Source organism: Anolis sagrei, chromosome 7, assembly GCF_037176765.1.
Source record: "Anolis sagrei isolate rAnoSag1 chromosome 7, rAnoSag1.mat, whole genome shotgun sequence".
Taxonomy (NCBI): Eukaryota; Metazoa; Chordata; class Lepidosauria; order Squamata; family Dactyloidae; genus Anolis; species Anolis sagrei.
This window is the reverse complement of record NC_090027.1, coordinates 14,501,723-14,522,123: the sequence shown is the minus strand read 5'-3', so window position 1 is coordinate 14,522,123 and position 20,401 is coordinate 14,501,723. Positions and strand designations below refer to the sequence as shown.

Below are 20,401 nucleotides of genomic sequence, written 5' to 3'. Positions count from 1 at the left end.
GAGTGTGCTACTGGGTGCCTTCAAATCATTTTTGATTTATGGCAACCATATTATCCTTGTGTTTCTTAAATGTTGTGTTTTATTGCTGATATGTTATTTATAATGGTTTTGTATTGTGTTTTTATTTTTTGTTTTATTTTATTGCTTGGTTGGTTTATACTGAGGTATTGTATTGTCAGGCTTGACCTCATGTAAGCCACCCCCGAGTCCCCTTGGGGAGATGGTGGCAGGGTATAAATAAAGATTATGATTATGATTATGATTATGATTATATTGTTGTTGTTGTTGTTGTTGTTGTTATTATTATTATTGGGTTTTCTTGGCAGAATTTGGGGGGGGGGGGGTTGGCGGTGGCGGTGGGGATGCCAGTACTTTCCTCTGGGGGCACTTCCAGACATGGGGAAAAGTCTGAAGTTTTGGAGTTTTGGCATGGGATTTTGTCCCCATGCCCGCCCCAACAAAAAACAGGTTTTCCAGACTGGGTGCCCCCATACATCCATTAACTTCTGGAATGGCATGGGGTCACCCTACCCCCCACAAGCCCTTAAAAGGCCACCATTAATCTGCTCTGGCAGACCTCCTGGTGCATAGAAATGACATGCCAGGAGTTGGAGGGGGAGGAGGAGTGATTTTCCTGCTTAACCCCAATTCCCACCCCCTGGCATTTTATTTCTATGTGCAAGGAGGCCTGCCAGAGGAGTTTAATGATGACCCGATAGGTTTTTGTCTACTTTTAAGGCTTTGGGGGAGGGGGTGCCCTCTTGGTTCTCCAGGCTCATGGAGCCCAAAAACCTTTGGAAAGCCCGGGTTTTGGGTTTGTGTGTTTGTATTCAAATCTACAGCAAAAGCAGGCTTTAAAATCCAGCTTTGGTACAGATTTGGGTAATGTCTGGAAGCATCCAGTGCTATATTCCCATCATTTGCCTTCTCTTGATGAGGATTTCCACTTCGTGTTTAATTAACCACATCTGCAATTGTGAAATTATTTTAAAATTATTTTAAAGGCTACAGGGTAGTGGAAGTGAAGAGGGCGAAGTTATGGTATACTTACTTACTTACTTAAGCGATCCCTCATTCTCTGAGTAGGATAGTCTTCCAAGATCAGTGTAGTGGCAGTGGGTCCATAGGTGACTGTGAAGCCCTATTCTTGATGTGCGTGTTCTCCCGCAGTGAGGGCATTGGTTTCCAGACGGAAGGTGGTCCTGGTTGGGGTTGGCTTGACACACCTTCCTCTTGGCACATTTCTTTCTTATTCCCTCCATTCATGCCTTTTCAGATTTAAGTCGTTCACAACGACTTAAATCTAGAAATAGTTTTCTAAGATCTACAGAGACACTCACTGGAACACCTCAGCAAGCGAGAGTCCAAAAGTGGCAGGCCCAAACCCAGAACCTCAACCAATGGCTGATACCCAATGAGAGACTCCCCCCTGGGCACACAGAGGACTGGGCGACCTGGAAGGCACTGAACAGACTGCGCTCTGGCACCACGAGATGCAGAGCCAACCTTCAGAAATGGGGCTACAAAGTGGAATCCTCGACGTGCGAGTGTGGAGAGGAGCAAACCACTGACCACCTGCTGCAATGCACCCTGAGCCCTGCCACATGCACAAGGGAGGACCTTCTTGCAGCAACACCAGAGGCACTCCAAGTGGCCAGATACTGGTCAAAGGACATTTAATCAACTCTCATACTCACAAATTTTGTAATCTGCTTGTTTGCTTTGTTCTGTTAGAAATGTAATATAATTTGACTGGTTGTTCTGACACGACAAATAAATGCCTTTTCAAATTCTACAGCACTGTTGGTCACAGCTGACCTCCAACTGGAGTGCTCAAGGGCCAGGGCTTCCCAGTTCTCGGTGTCTATAACAGAGTTTTTAAGGTTGGCTTTGAGCCCATCTTTAAATCTCTTTTCCTGCCCACGAATATTCCATTTTCCATTCTTGAGTTTGGAGGAGAGGAAATGCTTTGGGAGATGGTGGTCAGGCATCCGGACAACGTGGCCGGTCCAGCAGAGTTGATGGTGGAGGACCATCGCTTCAATGCTGGTGGTCTTTGCTTCAAGGTTATGATATAATGTGGAAGTAGATGTGTGAGACCATAGGTAGGCGAATCAGCTTAGTTGTGCGATTGGAGGGAGGTGCAATTGTGTGGCTGCTCATGCCAGTTTGAAACCGCTATTGATGGTTGTCCAGCTCAAGCGATAAAGTCCCTCAGCTGATTTTTCTGATTCAATCATGAGAATTAGGGGTGCAATATAAACTAATCCCTTTTCTAATTTCTTTCCAGTTCCGATTATTCCTTCCTTCCTATATGCTACCTACAAAAATGCTAGCTACCCTGCATTTCAGTCCACCATTCCAACAGTTCAAGCACTCTCCTCAGCTGCTCCCAATGCCTCCATCTTCTCCTATTCTGGCAAATCCACAGTGGCACCACAGATGGTGGTGACCATTGCAGAAAGCACTACTGACAATGTCACTGTAAATACAAACGGCATCCAAGACAGACGTGTTCCGCCTCAGCTCCCCACAGCTGCTTCATCCCTGAACAGCAGTTGTACTGACGGGACAGATTTTCTTACCAAGGAAAATGTTCGTGTTGGACTCCTCTTTGCCTCAAAAGCCTTGATGCAGCTCCTAGCCAACCCCTTTGTAGGACCCTTAACAAACAGGTAGGGTGCCTTGTCAACAATTGGTAGGTATCCATTTTAATACTTATATGAAAGAAGCCATACAGAGAAAGTAACACACCCCACATACAGCTGGGTCTATTGGAAAATTATTTTAGAAAAGCATTATAGAAGGAATGATTTGTGATTTTTCTCTCTGTCACCACAACCTATCTTCAAATTTTGGTCCTGTGTCAAATCATTGTGACACTTTACCTAGAATCATAAAATCATAGAGTTTGAAGAGACCTCATGGGCCATCCAGTCCAACCCTCTGCCAAGAAGCAGGAAAATTGCATTCAAAGCACCCCTGACAGATGACCATCCAGCCTCTGTTTAAAAGCTTCCAAAGAAGGAGCCTCCACCAAACTCCGGGGCAGAGTTCCACTGCTGAACGGCTCTCACAGTCATGAAGTTCTTCCTCATGTTCAGGTGGAATCTTCTTTCTTGTAGTTTGAAGCCATTGTTCCATTGTGTCCTAGTCTCCAGGGCAGCAGAAAACAAGCTTTCTCCCTCCTCCCTATGACTTCTTCTCACATATTTATACATGGCTATCATGTCTCCTCTCAGCCTTCTCTTCTTCAGGCGAAACATGCCCAGCTCTTTAAGCCACTTCTCATAGGGCTTGATCGCCAGACCCTTGATCATTTTAGTCGCCTTCCTCTGGACACTTTCCAGCTTGTCAATATCTTTCTTCAATTGTGGTGTCGAGAATTGGACACAATATTCCAGGTGTGGTCTAACCAAGGCAGAACAGAGGGGTAGCATGACTTCCCTGGATCTAGAACCTGGACTATAGTTTCCCACTAACCTTGACACAGGACTACCCTAAGTATAATAGAGAATTAAAATGGTAGCTATTCTGTGTCATATGTAACATGGTAGGTATGTAAACAGGGAGGAAAGTTCAATATAAGTTTTTCCTCCCCAAGCATCTGCTCAAGACAGCTGGCCATCTGTGCTTAAATCCATCTTTAGCCTGCAGAAGATGGGTGAGGAGACATGGGGGCCATGTATAAATATGAGGGTAAGTCATAGGCAGGGGCGGCTCAACCCATTACGCAAAGTATAGTTGATTTTGCCCAGGGGCGCTCTTGGGGTGCTCTTGGGGGAAAATAGACCTTGACATATGCGAGTTGTAGTTACTGGGATGTATAGTTCACCTACAGTCAAAGAACATTCTGAACTCCACCAATGATGGAATTGAACCAAATATGGGACACAGAACTCCCACAACGATCAGAAAATATACATCAGTGATTGGTTGGGGCGTGGGGGTGGGACGCCAAAATACTGTTTGCTTACCATTGAAAATTACCTAGGGCCGCCTCTGGTCATAGGGAGGAGGGAGCAAGCTTTTTTCTGCTGCCCTGGAGACTAGGACATTGAATGATGGCTTCAAATTACAGTAAGGAGATTCCACTGGAACATAAGGAAGAACTTCCTGATTGTGAGAACTGTTCAGCAGTGGAACTCTCCACCCCAGAGTCCGGTGGAAGCTCTTTCATTGGAGGCTTTTAACCAGAGGCTGGATGGCCATCTGTTGGAGTTGTTTTGACGACATATTAATTTTGACGATATATTAATGGCAGTCTCTGGGGATGTAATGCGAGCATTTGCTTGTCCATTTTTGTTGGATTCTTTTCAATTGGTTCAGCTTGAGGATGTGGACGGGATCCTTGGAGAGGTGCGACCTACCACATGCATCCTAGACCCCTGCCCATCCTGGCTGATAAAAGAAGCCAGAGGGGGTTTGGCAGAGTGGGTGAAGGTGATGGTTAATGCTTCCTTACAGGAAGGAAAGTTTCCAGCAAGCTATTATAAAACCGCTGTTGAAAAAACCACCACTGGATCCCACTCAATTCGACAACTATCGGCCAGTTTCCAATCTCCCCTATTTGGGCAAAGTCATGGAACGTGTGGTGGCAACACAACTCCAGGAGTTTCTGGTAGACACTGATTATCTAGATCCGGCACAGTCTGGCTTTAGGCCGGGACATGGAATTGAGACAGCTTTAGTCGCCTTGGTAGATGATCTTCGCCGGGAACTGGACAGGGGGAGTGTGTCCCTGTTAGTTCTGCTGGACCTCTCAGCAGCCTTCGATACCGTTGATCACGGTATCCTTCTGGGGCGCTTCATGGACATGGGGCTCGGGGGCACTGCTCTGCAGTGGCTCCGATCCTTCCTTGAGGGACGGTCCCAGAAGGTGTTATTGGGTGACACCTGTTCGGCCCCACAACTGTTGTTGTGTGGAGTCCCACAGGGTTCAATCCTGTCCCCGATATTATTTAACATCTACATGAAGCTGCTGGGGGAGATCATTCGGAGTTTCAGAATGAGATGTTATCTCTATGCAGATGATGTCCAAATCTGTCACTCCTTTCCACCTGTCACCAAGGAGGCTGTCCAGACCTTGAATCGGTGCTTGGCTGCTGTGTCGGACTGGATGAGAGCTAACAAATTGAAATTGAATCCAGACAAGACAGGGGTCCTACTGGTCAGTCGTAAGGCTGAACAGGGCATGGGGTTACAGCCTGTGTTAGATGGGGTTACACTCCCCCTGAAGACGCAGGCTCGCAGCTTGGGAGTGATCCTGGACTCATCACTGAGCCTGGAATCCCAGGTCTTGGCGGTGGCCGGGAGAGCTTTTGCATAATTAAAACTTGTGCGCCAGCTGTGCCCGTACCTTGGGAAGTTGGATCTGGCCACGGAGGTCCACGCTCTTGTTACATCCCGATTAGATTACTGCAACACACTCTACATGGGGTTGCCTTTGAAGACTGTTCAGAAACTCCAACTAGTCCAGCGGGAGGCAGCCAGAGTACTTACAGGAGCGTCATACAGGGAGCATACCACCCCACTGTTGTGTCAGCTCTACTGGCTGCCGATTCAACTCCAAGCACAATTCAAAGTGCTGGTTTTGACCTACAAAACTCTATATGGTTCCGGCCCAGTGTATCTGTCCGAACGGATCTCCCTCTACGTCCCACCTCAGAGTCCAAGATCTTCTGGGGAGGCGCTGCTCTCAACCCCGCCTCTATCACAAGGTGAGATTGGCAGGGACGAGGAGCAGGACCTTCTTGGTGGTGGCCCCTCACCTGTGGAATTCACTCCCCGGGGAAATTAGATCAGCAACATCCCTCCTTTCCTTCAGGAAAAAATTGAAAACATGGATTTGGGACCAGGCATTCGGACAATCTGGCAGATAAAGAAAGGACTTTGACGATGGACAGGAATTGACTAAGTGGAATGGAATTATAGAACTCTGAAAGGCGAACCCTGAGCATGAGATTAGTTTTATTGATTGTGTTATATACCGACTGTTTTGACTGTGATAATTGTTTTAACTGCTATTTTGTACGTATGTGTATTTTGTGTAGGCATCGAATTGTGCCTTTTTGTAAGCCGCCCTGAGTCCCCCCTCGGGGGTTGAGAAGGGCGGGGTAGAAGTACTCGAAATAAATAAAATAAATAAATTTGAATGCGATTTTCCCACTTCTTGGCAGGGGGTTGGACTGGATGGCCCGTGAGATCTCTTCCAACTCTATGATTCTCACATGTGAATTAAATGAGTCTATATATGACTGAATGTAAAACTATAGACTTCTCCTCTCTCTGTAGGATAGGATACCACATCCCCATGTTTCTTGGGTTTGTCATCATGTTCCTCTCCACGCTCCGTAAGTATTGTGCTTTGTAATTTCTCCAGTGGTGTAGGACGTAGATATCCTGGGATAATGCGGCATGTCTCATTAAGAGCCTTATCCACTGTTTTACTTGTTTTCTATGGCCCTATTTTAGCTTCAGTCTTGTTGGCTCCTACCATAGGAGTTTGTTATTAATTGGAATAGTAGAAATTACTACCAGATCCCACCTTTAGACTTTGGATTCAGAAGTAGGTCGATATGAAAAGGTTTGCAGAAAAGATGCCAACAATCATTGAATGAGCAGTGTTTAAAATGCTTCACATACATAATCCTGGTATTCTGGACATATCAATATAATGATTTCATTTCTATTTCTACTCCTTCTGCAGTGTTTGCTCTTTCGACTACCTATACCTTGCTGTTTATTGCTCGAGCCATGCAGGGCATTGGCTCTGCCTGTTCCTCTGTTGCAGGTAAATATGTTGGTGGGCATCACAGGCAAACAAACTAGTCCAATGTGGGCTAGGCAAAACTACGGTGAGGTGAATCAGTAATTGGTTAAATGGACGAACGCAGAGGGTACTCACCAATGCTTCCTCTTCATCCTGGAAAAAGGTGACAAGTGGAGTGCCACAAGCAGGGTTCTGTCCTGGGCCCGGTCCTGTTCAACATCTTTATTAATGACTTAGATGAAGGGCTAGAAGGCATGATTATCAAGTTTGCAGACGACACCAAATTGGACAGAAGCAGGATTCAAAACGATATTGACAGATTAGAGAGATGGGCCAAAACTAACAAAATGAAGTTCAACAGTGACAAATGCAAGATACTCCACTTTGGCAGGAAAAATGAAATGCAAAGATACAGAATGGGGGACAATGCCTGGCTCGAGAGCAGTACGTGTGAAAAAGATCTTGGAGTCCTCGTGGACAACAAGTTAAACATGAGCCAACAATGTGATGTGGCAGCAAAAAAAGCCAATGGGATTTTGGTCTGCATCAATAGGAGCATAGTGTCTAGATCTAGGGAAGTCATGCTACAATACAAAACCATTATATGCAATATTCCTGCTTCTTGGCAGTTGGACTGGATGGCCCACGAGGTCTCTTCCAACTCTTTGATTCTATGATTCTATGATTCTTGGGTGGATGGAAAAGTGTTCTCCATATCTCTAATTGCCCTGATTTGACAAGGATAGTGCTGATTAATCTTCTGATATCCTACTTCTTCTTAGCTAATTTTAAAGCAGCTCAGACCATTTCTTCTCCCACTTTCTTGCTTTTTCCCCTCACCTTTGTTCAGTTCTTGCAAACTGAGGCCCCTTCCACACAAATGAATAAAATCCCACATTATCTGCTTTGAACTGGAATATATGGCAGTGTGGACTCAGATAACCCAGCTCAAAACAGATACTGGGATTTTCTGCCTTGAAATTCTGGGTTATATGACTGTGTGGAAGGGCCCAAAGTGCAAAAGTGGTTTGCACTCAGGCCCAGGCCTGTAGCGAGGTGGGGTTAGGGGTTCAACCCCCCCCCCCCCGAAATGTTTCAGATTTTTTTAAAAACCTGGTTTACTCATGAATTCTAACTGGTTAACCAAATCCCCATGCTAAGTCTATGAGATGCAAAAAATTAAGAGTTCCTCCAGAACTGCAAGCACTATCTCAAGCAAATATTGACAATTTATTCACACTGTCATTACTTGCAGCAATAGCCGATGTAGTGAAGCAACCAAATTGGGGGGGGGGGTGTTGAATGCTCTCATTAAGGAGGCCAGACTTGGTGGAGGTGGTTGACAGGGGCAGAGCTACAGGCTTTTTTTTTCTTTTTTTTGGTTAAAACTGTTTATTTTGATTATGGTACATAACAGAAAAGCAAATCATGACAGATATAATCAGGTACCAATATTTTTGACGTGTACATGCCTATCTACCTTATTCAATCAATCAGTTAATTTTGACATTAAGTACAAATTATTATCATTTACATATCTTATACACATAGACTTGCTATTTCTGCCTGTTTTCCACTGCTTTCAGTCAGAGCTTTGTATTAAATGTTTTCCATAACATTCAGGAAATCAGCACATGGCATTTTACACACATACCACAGACCTTACACTCATCCCAAAACCCCTATCCTAAACAAAATAAACCCTCACCCCACACCCGTGCACCCTTCACCATGACTTCCCACACCGAAGCACTATGAACCCTTTAAGCCTATATCTATCCTTATTCATGGTAAACCTAAATTCCTAATGGAGCTCCTCTATATTACTGACTCTATTCAGATATGCCACGGCCAACTTCCATTTTTCTAAAAAGTCCTCATTACTTTTATTCCTCCTGTTATAAGTTAGTCTGGCCATTAGCATATATTCTCACATTCTTTCCCTCCAATCCTTTTTGGTTAGACCTTTTCCCCCTTTCCAATCTTTGGCTATGGTCAATCTTGCCGCTGCAAAGCTATATTGATATATTTCTTGGTCCTTTTGATTATTGTTTTCTCTCTGTAGACCTAGCAGTCACAGTCCTGGGCTTTTTAAAATCTTGTTATGTAACATTTTATTTGTCTCCTTAATGACCTTATCCCAAAATTCCTGTATGATCACACAGGTCCACCACATGTGGAGGAATGTCCCTTTCTGTTTCCTGCACCTCCAGCAGGAAATTTGTCTATTTTAGCCAATGTTGCTGGAGTGATATAGCATCTATAAAACATTTTGTATTGGTTCTCCCTGATTGAACCTGATAAAGTAAATTTGAATTCTTTGTTCCATAGGTATTCCCATTTGTCCAATTCTATTGGTCTGCCTAGGTCCTTGGCCCAGGATATCATTATTGTCTTGACTCTGTTGTCCTCCATGTTATAGCTTAGTATGTATTTGTATAATCTAGCTGCAGGCTATTGAAGGCTGCTCTGCCCCCTGCTGTGCTCTTTGCTTCAGCGTGAGCTAGGAGGCAAGTTTTCAAACCCTCCCGCAAAATTTTCAACCCCCCCCCCCAAATTTCAACCCCTCCCGAAATTTTTTTCTGGCTACGGCCCTGCTCAGGCCCCTTTTTTGCTGCCATATAAAATCCAGATTATCTGCTTTAATCTTATTTATATGGTAGTGTAGACTCACATGTCCCAGTGTCCAAAGTTTCTTATGTGCCATCCATATACAAGTGACTGAAACTGAGGACAAATTTCACTGCAGGCAGATCACAGTGCATTAATCTTTTTTTTTTTTAGGATGTTCGAGACCAACTTTTATTGAAACGCACAAACCAAGAACTATTTGCAATTCATTAGAAACACATACAACTGGGGAATTTTCCCCAGTTGCCAAATTTTCCCCAGACTTCACAACCTACAAGTTGTACTCTTCTGGCAAAATCCCACCCAAAATTTATCAAATATGAAGGAATGCGAATAATACTGTCTTGGATTGGATCTATATTCCCATATTGTGGTGACACCGACAGCCTTCAAACTTAAAATGATGGTTGTGTATCTGGACTTTGGAAGGTGTCAGTCCAAAAACTCAAAAGTCTCCAAAACTCAGTATTCGAACTTAGATGGCGGTTGTGTATGTGGCTTTGGATGGTGTCGGTCCAAAAACTCTAAAGTGTCCAAAACTCAGTATTCAAACTTAGATGGCGGTTGTGTATCTGGGCAAACTTAGATGGTGGTATCTGGCTTTGGAAGGTGTCAGTCCAAAACCTCAAAAGTCTCTAAAATTCAGTATTCGAACTTAGATGGCGGTTGCGTATCTGGGCAAACTTAGATGGTGGTATCTGGCTTTGGAAGGTGTCAGTCCAAAAACTCAAGAGTCTCCAAAACTTAGATGCATGAATCTTCTTATTGTTCTTGAACGGAGGGTCTCAAAATAATGCTCAAAGCCAAGCTGACTTCACTGCTTCTGCTTCCAGGTCTGGGGATGCTGGCGAGTGTGTACACGGATGACTATGAGAGGGGAAACGCAATGGGAATCGCCTTAGGGGGGTTAGCTTTGGGGGTGCTTGGTAAGTATTCCTTGTCCCTGCGGCTGTTTTCCCTCCTGCTTCCATCTTCTTTCTTAAATTCATCTTCCTCTTGCAGTTGGCGCTCCTTTTGGAAGTGTGATGTATGCGTTTGTTGGGAAGTCCTCTCCTTTCCTGTTCTTGGCATTCCTAGCTCTGTTGGATGGAGGTGAGTATTGAGTAAATACCAAACGTGGGACACATCCACAGCTATGGATGAAAATGAAGGCACAGGTGGTGTATGCGCTGATTTGAAGTAAATGCCACTGAAAAAAGTGAGAATTTTAATTATATTGTTTTTTAGGTTGCGGGTTGTTTTGGGTCCCACGCTTGGAAGGAAAGTGGGGTGGTAATATTACTACTACTGCTACTACTAAAACTACTACTACTACTAATTCATATTTCATAGATATAACTTTCCCAAAATAATAATGTTTCTTATTCAGCCTTACAGCTTTGTATCCTGCATCCATCTAAGATTTCACCCGAGGTAACTACAATAGCTTTGCTTTTTCCTATGTATTCTGTTCGAGGGTGGGCAATATGAACAATCCAACCATTATGGAATATAATTCCCACAATCCCTTACCATGGACTATGCTGGCTGGAGCTTTTGAAGACCTAAGGCTTCACATATCTGCTTTTTAGTAGGAAATCTATCAACAACCCATATTCTTTTGAAATGATGGCGTACTCAGTAGATGGCAATATTATTTCAGTTTAGGGGCTAGCGTGGTGTCATGGTTTAAGCATTAGACTAAAGCTTTGGAGGACATAGTTCAAATCCCTGCTCAGCCATGGAAATGCACTGGATGACCTTGAGAAATCACATTCTCTCAGAGGAAAACAATGGTACAAATCTTGCCAAGAGAAAACTGCAATGAGTTTGCCTTGACAGCAAATTCTCACACTGTTTTTTCCAGAGTACTAAAGGAACCCCTCTGTTGACCTTATTGCAGGACCCCTATATTTTGATTGCAGCAGGTAAGTAAACAAATCTCCACTGTAGCAAATAATAATAATAATAATAATAATAATAATAATAATAATAATAATAGCACAATACTCCTGACCTCACAATCATGTTAAAAAACAAAGTATGGATTGTTGATGTTGCAATCCCAGGCAACAGCAGGGTTGAAGAGAAACAACCGGACAAGCTGACATGATATGAGGATTTAAAGATCGAACTGCAAAGACTCTGGCACAAGCCAGTCAAGGTGGTCCCAGTGGTGATCGGTACACTGGGTGCAGTGCCTAAAGACCTTGGCCTGCACTTAAACACAATCGGCACTGACAATATCTGCCAGCTGTAGAAGGCCACCTTACTGGGATCTGCACGCATGATTCGCCGATGCATCACACAGTCCTAGACACTTGGGAAGTGTCCGATGTGTGATATAATACAACAGCCAGCAGAGTGATCTTGTCTGCTGTGGACTCATCTTGTTGTGTCTCAAATAACAACAACAACAACAACAACAACAACAATTTGTATTTCTTACCTGCCTCTCCCCTTGGCTCAAGGTGGGTCACAGCACAATAAAAAACACACAAATACTATAAAAAGTCTACAAACATGCATATTAAAATGGAGTTCCATAAAAGATACATATTGAACATTCTATAAAATACACATTAATCACACAGGACAGAGACCAAAATATAGCGCGAGTTTAAAATTCATGTTTTCAACTGGCTGGGTAGGGCTGCAGGAAGAGATAGGTTTTTATATTGTTTTGAAGATCTGGATATATTTTAGTAGGATATAGGTTCTATGGAAGAGCACCTGATGGTGCAGCGGGTTAAACTGCTGAACTGCTGAACCTGCTGACTGAAAGGTTGGCAGTTCGAATCTGGGGAGCAGCATGATCTCCTGCAGTTAGCCCCAGCTTCTGCCAACCTAGCAGTTCAAAAACATGCAAATGTGACTAGATCAATAGGTAACACTTCTGCAGGAAAGTAACGGCACTCCATGCAGTCATGCTGGCCACATGACCTTGGAGGTGTCAATGGACAACACCGGCTCTTCAGCTTAGAAATAGAGATGAGCACCACCCCCCAGAGTTGACATAATGTCAAGGAGAACCCTTAACCTTTACCTTAGGTTCTATGGCACTGAGGGCAAAATATTCAAAGGCCTCTCAAAACCAAAAGCAATTTAAAAAAATTCAGCTCATTGAATCTCTACATCTTCCATCTAGATGTTAGGCCAATTTAGCAAAGTCATGTCTTCTGTTCTGTTAATAACATCAATGCTGATGATACAGTCAGTGTATCTTCTCTCCCCAGGTTCAATCTGCTTTGCTAACATGGGAGTGGCCATACTAGAAACCACTTTACCCATTTGGATGATGCAAACCATGTGTTCTCCTGAATGGCAACTGGGTATGTCCCCTTTCCCACCCTTTTACAGAATATTTCTGGGTAAAGCTTTTTATCATACAATTTTCCTTCAACGTTCAATAGATTTTTGCAGCGTCCAGGTGTCATTGTGTTCCATATATACTGGCCAACACATATTTTGGTGCCTCAGTTGTTAGACCTGTTTCTCTGTATATTTGATTGGCTGATTACAAAAATGACACCAATTTTCCTCTATCAGCTCTAGTTTTTGAGATACAGAACATATACCATATGCCAGCATTTCAACTTGGGGGTTGGGACCCCGGGGGAGGGGGTTGTGAGGGGGTGTCAGAGGGGTCACCAAAGACCATTGGAAAACACAGTATTTTCTGTTCATCATGGGGGTTCCGTGTGGGAAGTTTGGTCCAATTTTAACATTGGTGGGGTTGAGAATGCCTTTTGATTGTAGGCAAACTTTAAATCCCAGGAACTACAACTCCCAAATGTCAAGGTCTATTTTCCCCAAACTCCAGCAGTGTTCACAGTTGGGCATATTGAGGATTTGTGCCAAGTTTGGTCCAGATCCATTATTGTTTGAGTCCACAGTGCTCTCTGGATGTAGGCGAACGACAACTCCAAAACTCAAGGTCAATGCCCGCCAAACCCTTCCAGTATTTTCTGTTGGTCATGGGAGTTCTGTGTGCCAAGTTTGGGTCAATTCCATCATTGGTGGGGTTCAGAATAATAATAATAATAATAATAATAATAATAATAATAATCTTTATTTATACTCCACCACCATCTCCCCAATGGGGACTTGGGGCGGCTTATGTTGGGCCAATAATTACAATAATGCTCTTAGGTGAACTATAAATCCCAGCAACTACAACTCCCAAATGACAAAATCAATCCCCCCCCCCAACCCCACCTGTATTCAAATGTGGATGTATTGGGTATTTGTGCCAAATTTGGTCCAGTGAATGAAAATACATCCTGCATATCAGATATTTACATGACGATTCATAGCAGTAACAAAAGGACAGTTATGAAATAGCAACAAAAATAATGACATGGTTGGGGGTCACCACAACATGAGGAACTGTATTAAGGGGTTGTGACATTAGGAAGGTTGAAAAGCACTGCCATATACCTGTTGCTGTCTGCTTGCTCACAAAGAATCATGATAACCACAGCCGGTCGGTGAGTTCTTTCTGGCATAAGCTATAAAGAAATTCTTATTTGTGTTGACATGTTATGTGGATAGTTTTCCTGTCACTGGTCTTTTTGTCAGTGTTGATCCTCTGTGAGATCTCACAACATTGTTTAACAGCTGTTTTTGCTTTGACAACATATAGCAAAAGTGACACGAGTGCATGTTTGCAGCAGCACCATAGTGAGGGTGGCATTTCTCTTCATCTCCCAAAGAGAATATATTCAAAAGCCCAACAGATGTGGCTACAAGGCTTTTGAAGAGGCACCTCCTGGTTAAACAAAAAGGCAGCTTCAGAGGCACAGGGAGGGTGACTCAGTATATGCCAATTATGTGCTGCCTTGGAGACTAGAATCAAATGAAATTGCCAACCTTTGTTGCAAAAAACACTCACTGAAATCTAATTTATGAAGGAATGACCTTTGGGGATGCTCTCGGCTACACTTTGTGCTCAAATCCAATTGCTACCTAGGCTTAGCAGTATTACAGAACACTACTAATCAAGTTAACAATCCGTTAGCCAGGAAGAACCTTCCACCAGATATGGGTCTGTGCGGGTCATTTGTCAGTCTATTTTCCTGGCTTCGTTTTAGTTGGGATGAATAATGGAGGGAGTGAAGGAGGACAACCTGGGTGCAAATGAGTTACACTTGGATCCAGAACAGGAATTGAGGAAAGAGCTGCTTATTCCAAGACGAGAGATGACCTCCATTCGAGACAAAGGCCCCTTCAACACAGATGAATAAAATCCCACATTTTCTGCTTTGAACTGGAATAATAATAATAATAACTAGCTTTACCCGCCACGCGTTGCTGTGGCCAGCCTTCTCTCCCTCATTCTCTGCTTCTTTCACTCCTTCGTTCATTGCGTTTTCTTCTTTCCTTTCTTCCTTCTCTACCTGTTTACTTCCTTCCTTAGCTGTTTGCTTTCATCCTTCCTTCTCCTTATTTCTTTCCTTCCCTGCGTCTTTCTCTCCTTCTTTCTCTTTTTCCTTTGCTGCGTCTTTCCTCCCTTCCCTTTTTTCTTTCCTTCTCTCCTCCTTCCTTCTGTACCTCTTCCCTTCCTCCTCCCTTTTTCTTTTCCTTCCTCTTTGTCTCCTTTCTTTCCTCTCTCTTTCCTTCCTTCCTTCGCTCTGTAGTTCCATACTCCCCTTTCTTTCTTTCTTTCTTTCTTTCTTTCTTTCTTTCTTTCTTTCCTTCCCTCCCTTTCTCTTCTTCATTTGCTTTCTTTCCTCCCTTGCCTTTTCTTCTGTCCTTTCTTCCTTCCTTTCCTTCGTTCCTACACCTTCCCTTCTGCTTCTTTTTTCTTCCTTCCTTCCTTTCTCCCTTGTTTCCCATGCTCCTACTCTCTCTTTCTTCTTTCTTTCCTACCTTTCCTACCTACAATTTGGGAATTGTAGTTGCTGGGATTTGTAGTTCACCTAAAATCAAATAGCATTCTGAGCCCCACCAACGATGGAATTGAACCAATCTTGGCACACAGTTCCCCCATGACCAACAGAAAATTCTGGAAGGGTTTGGTGGGCAGTGTCCTTTGGTTTTGGAGTTGTAGTTCCCCTACATCCAGAGACCACTGTGGACTCAAACAATGATGGATCTGGACCAAACTCTACAAGCATACTCAATATGCCCAAATGTGAACACTGGTGGGGTTTGGGGAAAATATAATCTTGACATTTTGGAGTTGTAGTTGCTGGGATTTGTAGTTCACCTACAAACACAGAGCATTCTGAACCCCACCAATGATAGAATTGGCCCAAACCTCCCACACAGAATTGGGCCAAATCTCCCCATGACTACCAGAGCCGATCATAGCAACGCATGGTAGGGGACGGCTAGTTATAAATAAAACTTTATATTCTGCCCTATCTCCCCAGAGGGGATACATCTCTCCAGTAGTGCAATTGTACTGGTTCACCAGTTAGTGATCCTACGATCATATTTCTATACATCTTTGTAACCTCAACTACTTAAACAATTGCAAGTCCTTTTTTAAAAATATTATTTTTATTGTATTATCGAAGGCTTTCATGGTCAGAATCACTGGGTTGCTGTGAGTTTTTCAGGCTGTAAGGCTCAGGTCCAGACTATTTGATGAACCGCATCTCCCACTATAGATCATGATGATGTTCCAGTAGCATTCTCTCTTGACGTTTTGCCTCCATCTGTGGCTTCCTCTGAACATGCCAGCCACAGATGCAGGCGGAACGTCAGGAGAGGTAGGGGATGGGAACATGGCAGGATTGGGAGCTATTGATGGGTGAAACATGGCGGGGGAGAAAAAGTGATAGCAAGATGCACATGCCATTTTGTGTGTCTTGTGTGATAATGTCTTAAAGGAGCCTGTTAGTGGATTTTGAAGATGCCCCCAAAACAAGCTTTTACTGGATCTGGATGCATGGACAAACATCCTTTTACTGCAGTGTTTCTCAACCTGGGTGTCAGTATCTCTGGGGTGAGGGCTCGTGAGAGATAGGGGCGGCTCAACCCATTACGCAAAGTAAGCATTTGCAGTATAGTTGATTTTGCCCAGGGGCGCTCTTGGGGGAAAATAGACCTTGACATATGCGAGTTGTAGTTACTGGGATGTATAGTTCACCTAAAATCAAAGAGCATTCTGAACTCCACAATGATGGAATTGAACCAAATATGTGGCACACAGAACTCCCATGACCAACAGAAAATATATATCAATGATTGGTTGGGGGGGGGGGTGCCAAAATACTGTTTGCTTACTGTTGAAAATTACCTAGGGCCCCCTCTGGTCATGAGGGGGTGTTAGAGGAGTCTCCAAAGACCATCAGAAAACACAGTATTTTCTATTGATCGTGAGAGTTCTGTGTGGGAATTTTGACCCTATTATCTCGGTGGTGTTCAGAATGCTATTTGATTGCAAGTGAACTATAAATCCCAGCGACTACTACTCCAAATGTCAATGTCTATTTTCCCCATACTCCACCAGTGTTCACATTTGGGCATATTGAGTATTTGCATCAAGTTTGGTCGAGATCTATCATTGTTTGAGTCCACCGTGCTCTCTGCATTGTGCATAGGTGAACTACAACTCCAAAACTCAAGGTCAATGCCCACCAGACTTTTCGAGTATTTTCTGTTGCTCACGATAGTTCTGTGTGCCAGGTTTGGTTCAGTTCCATCATTGATGGAGTTCAGAATGCTCTTTGATTGTAGGCGAACTATAAATCCCAGCAACGACAACTCCAAATGTCAAGGTCTATTTTCCCCAAATTCCACCAGTGTTCACATTTTGGCATATTGAGTATTCATGCCAAGTTTGGTCCAGATCAATCATTGTTTGAGTCCACAGTTCTCTCTGGCTGTAGGTGAACTACAACTCCAAAACTCAAAGTCAATGCCCACCAGACCTTTTCAGTATTTTCTGTGGGTTATGAGAGTTCTGTGTGCCAGGTTTGGTTCAGTTCCATCATTGATGGTGTTCAGAATGCTCTTTGATTGTAGGTGAACTATAAATCCCAGTAACTACAATTCCCAAATGACAAAATCAAACCTTCAACCCCACCAGTATTAAAACTTGGGCATATCAGGTATTCGTGCCAAATTTGGTCGAGTGAATGAAACTACATCCTGCATATCAGATTTATAACAGAAGCAAAATTCCAGTTAAGAAGTAGCAACAAAAATAATGTTGTGGTTGGGGGTCACCACAACATGAGGGGTCGCAGCATTAGGAAGGTTGAGAATCATTGCTTTATTGCATCCTGATGTTAAGAGAGGTGCCCAGTTCCCATAGATGCAAAATATGAACATGTTAAGTCCCCAACAGAATTCTGGATGTTGTATACACTACTCAGTAAACTCATATGAGAACAGTAGCCAACTTCAGGATTATAATGTGCAAAATAAACATCAAACCTCTTGCTGTCAGCAGAAAAAGAGCCATTGTTGTGGAGTTAGGGTCTTGAGTAAGGTACCTTATTGAACAGGTACATCTGGAAGATTTTTTATCAAATACAGATGGTTAGAAATTGATATAATTTATTTCTGACTATTTTTAAACTACTAGCACAGATCATTTTTATTACTGCTTCTGTTTGTCCAATCTGGCGTTTCTTAGTAAAGAGTGGAGGCTTTCCCAGAAAACCTGCAAGATAAACGAAAGGGACACACAGAGAGGAAATTAAACACAAACATCTGAGTTTCAATAAGCACGCCATGTTATCTTCAGGCAAACAGAGATGCCTGTGATACATCTATAGTCTGAAGGGGAGTAAATTAATGATCAGCCACACCAGACCAATTCAAGTCAAATATTGAATTTTAGTTTAATTATATCAGTAGAACAAATAACCGTTGCACTGGTTCAGAGTGTGACACTGTGGCACCTTCCAAACAGCTGCATAAAATCCCACGTTTTCAGCTTTGAACTGGAATATATGACAGTGTGGACATTGATAACCCAGTTCAAAGCAGATATTGTGGGATTTCCTGCCTTGATATTCTGGGTTATATGGCGTTTGGAAGGGCCCTGGAACAAAAGAAGAAGGAAGGGCTTAAGACATAAAATGACCTAGCAATAGAACCTGGTCTAATAATAATAACCCTTCCCGTGGACATCAGACTGGCTCCTTCCCTGATGATATTCCGCAGGAAATTAAAAACTTGGCTGTTCAAGAAGGCGTTCGAACAAGAAGTGCAATAATTGGTAATGACGACAGGAATGGAACAATGGAAAATGATACTGGATTGTGGTTTAAACGATGAGACGACATGAATGGCTTTTTGTATTATTGATATTGTTGATGTTTTTGATGATGATGTTTTTGGTTATTGCTAGATTGCTATTTTAGATTGTGTCTTGAATTTTTGAACCTTGTCCTTTCTATGTTGTACACCGCTGTGAGTCGCCCCCGGGCTGAGAACAGCGGCATATAAGCAAAGTAAATAAATAAATAAATAATAATAATAATTTATTTATACCCCACCACCATCTCCCCAAAGGGACGGAGCAGCTTATATGAGGTCAAGCCCAACAACACATCAGTAAAAACAACAAAGCAATAAGCAAATAAAACGATACAATTAATATAACTTACATATATGGCAGTGTTTCTCAAACTTCCTAATGCTGTGACCTCATTGGTGACCCCCAACCATAAAATTATTTTTGTTGCTACTTCATCACTGTAATTTTGCTACTGTTATGAATTGTAATGTAAATATCTAATTTTCATTCACTGGACCAAATTTGGCACAAATACCCAATATGCCCAAATTTGAATACTGATGGGGTTCAGAGGGGATTTATTTTGTCATTTGGGAGTTGTAGTTGCTGGGCTTTATAGTTCACCTAAAATCAAAGAGCATTGTGAACTTGGCACACAGAACTCCCAAGACCAGCATAAAATACCGGAAGAGTTTGGTGGGCATTGACCTTGAATTTTGGAATTGTAGTTCACCTACATCCAGAGAGCACTGTGGACTCAAACAATGATAGATATGGACCAGAGTTGTAACAAATACTCAGTATGCCCAAATGCGAACCCTGGTAGAGTTTGGGGAAAATAGACCTTGACATTTTGGAGTTGTAGTTGCTGGGATTTATAGTTCACCTACAATCAAAGAGCATTCTGAACTTCACCAACAATGGAATTGGACCAAACTTGGCACACAGAACTCCCATGACCAACATAAAAAAAACTGGAAGGAGAGCATTTTGAACCCCACCAATGATAGAATTGGGCCAAACTTCCCACAAAGAACCCCCATGCCTTCAAGGAACTAGCTGGCATGAGCCTCCTTCCAGCCTCGCATGCTCTCCCTTGCCCCACACATGCGCATCATACTGTCACATGTCAAGCATGCCTGCTCTTCCCTCCCCTGCTTGGAGTCTCAGAAACAGCCCTCCCCTTGGCTGAGGGGCCAGCCAATCAGAGCGGAGGAGGGCTTTTGGTGGGAGGATTTGCCATCAGTTTCCAAAAAGGAAGAAAAGGACAGGCGGAGAGATTATCAGCCTTCTCTGCCAAAGGGGTTCCTAAGATCATCAGAAATATATGTTTTCTTATGGTGTATGCTGACCCCTCTGAAACCAGGGGTCCTGGCCTCCAGGTTGTCTTATGGAATATATGAAGAATTGAAAATGTGTTAGGAAACTTGAGTTACAATTAATTCACCCTCACTCCCATTCCATCCCTCCATTCAATTGTCAATAGCAAAACTGGGGAACTATGGACAACCAGCTGTCATTGGAGCTGAGTCTTATCAGATCCTACAAGACTAGCAAGAGATGGTGGGAATATGAGTTTATCACAGAGCTCAGAAAAGTTGTTCTTTAACTACAACTTTCAGAAAGACCATGCTGGAAACAGTTGCCATAAAAGTAACATTTCAAAAAAGGGATGGCTCCCAGGTGTTCTACACCTGAGTTAGGATAATGGTCAGGGCCGGCCCTAGGTAATTTTCAATGGTAAGCAAACATTATTTTGGCGCCCCCCCCCCCCCCAAAAAAAAACCAATCACTGAAAAAAAAAGGTAGAGGTGAAT

At 43.1% G+C, this 20,401-nt stretch overlaps 1 protein-coding gene across 2 annotated transcripts in view; it reads left to right on the top strand.

The window, feature by feature from the left end:
* SLC18A1 (solute carrier family 18 member A1) overlaps positions 1–20,401 on the top strand; it is a 32,689-nt gene that overhangs the window by 363 nt on the left and 11,925 nt on the right. The window contains exons 2-9 of one of the 2 annotated variants that reach the window (XM_060787725.2): positions 2,291–2,675; positions 6,295–6,353; positions 6,710–6,793; positions 10,237–10,329; positions 10,406–10,495; positions 10,773–10,816; positions 11,250–11,310; positions 12,619–12,714. In XM_060787725.2, the coding sequence (XP_060643708.2) occupies positions 2,291–2,675; positions 6,295–6,353; positions 6,710–6,793; positions 10,237–10,329; positions 10,406–10,495; positions 10,773–10,816; positions 11,250–11,310; positions 12,619–12,714 (912 nt within the window). The remainder of the gene's footprint in view (positions 1–2,290; positions 2,676–6,294; positions 6,354–6,709; positions 6,794–10,236; positions 10,330–10,405; positions 10,496–10,772; positions 10,817–11,249; positions 11,311–12,618; positions 12,715–20,401) is intronic. The other variant, XM_060787726.2, reaches the window with a different exon arrangement.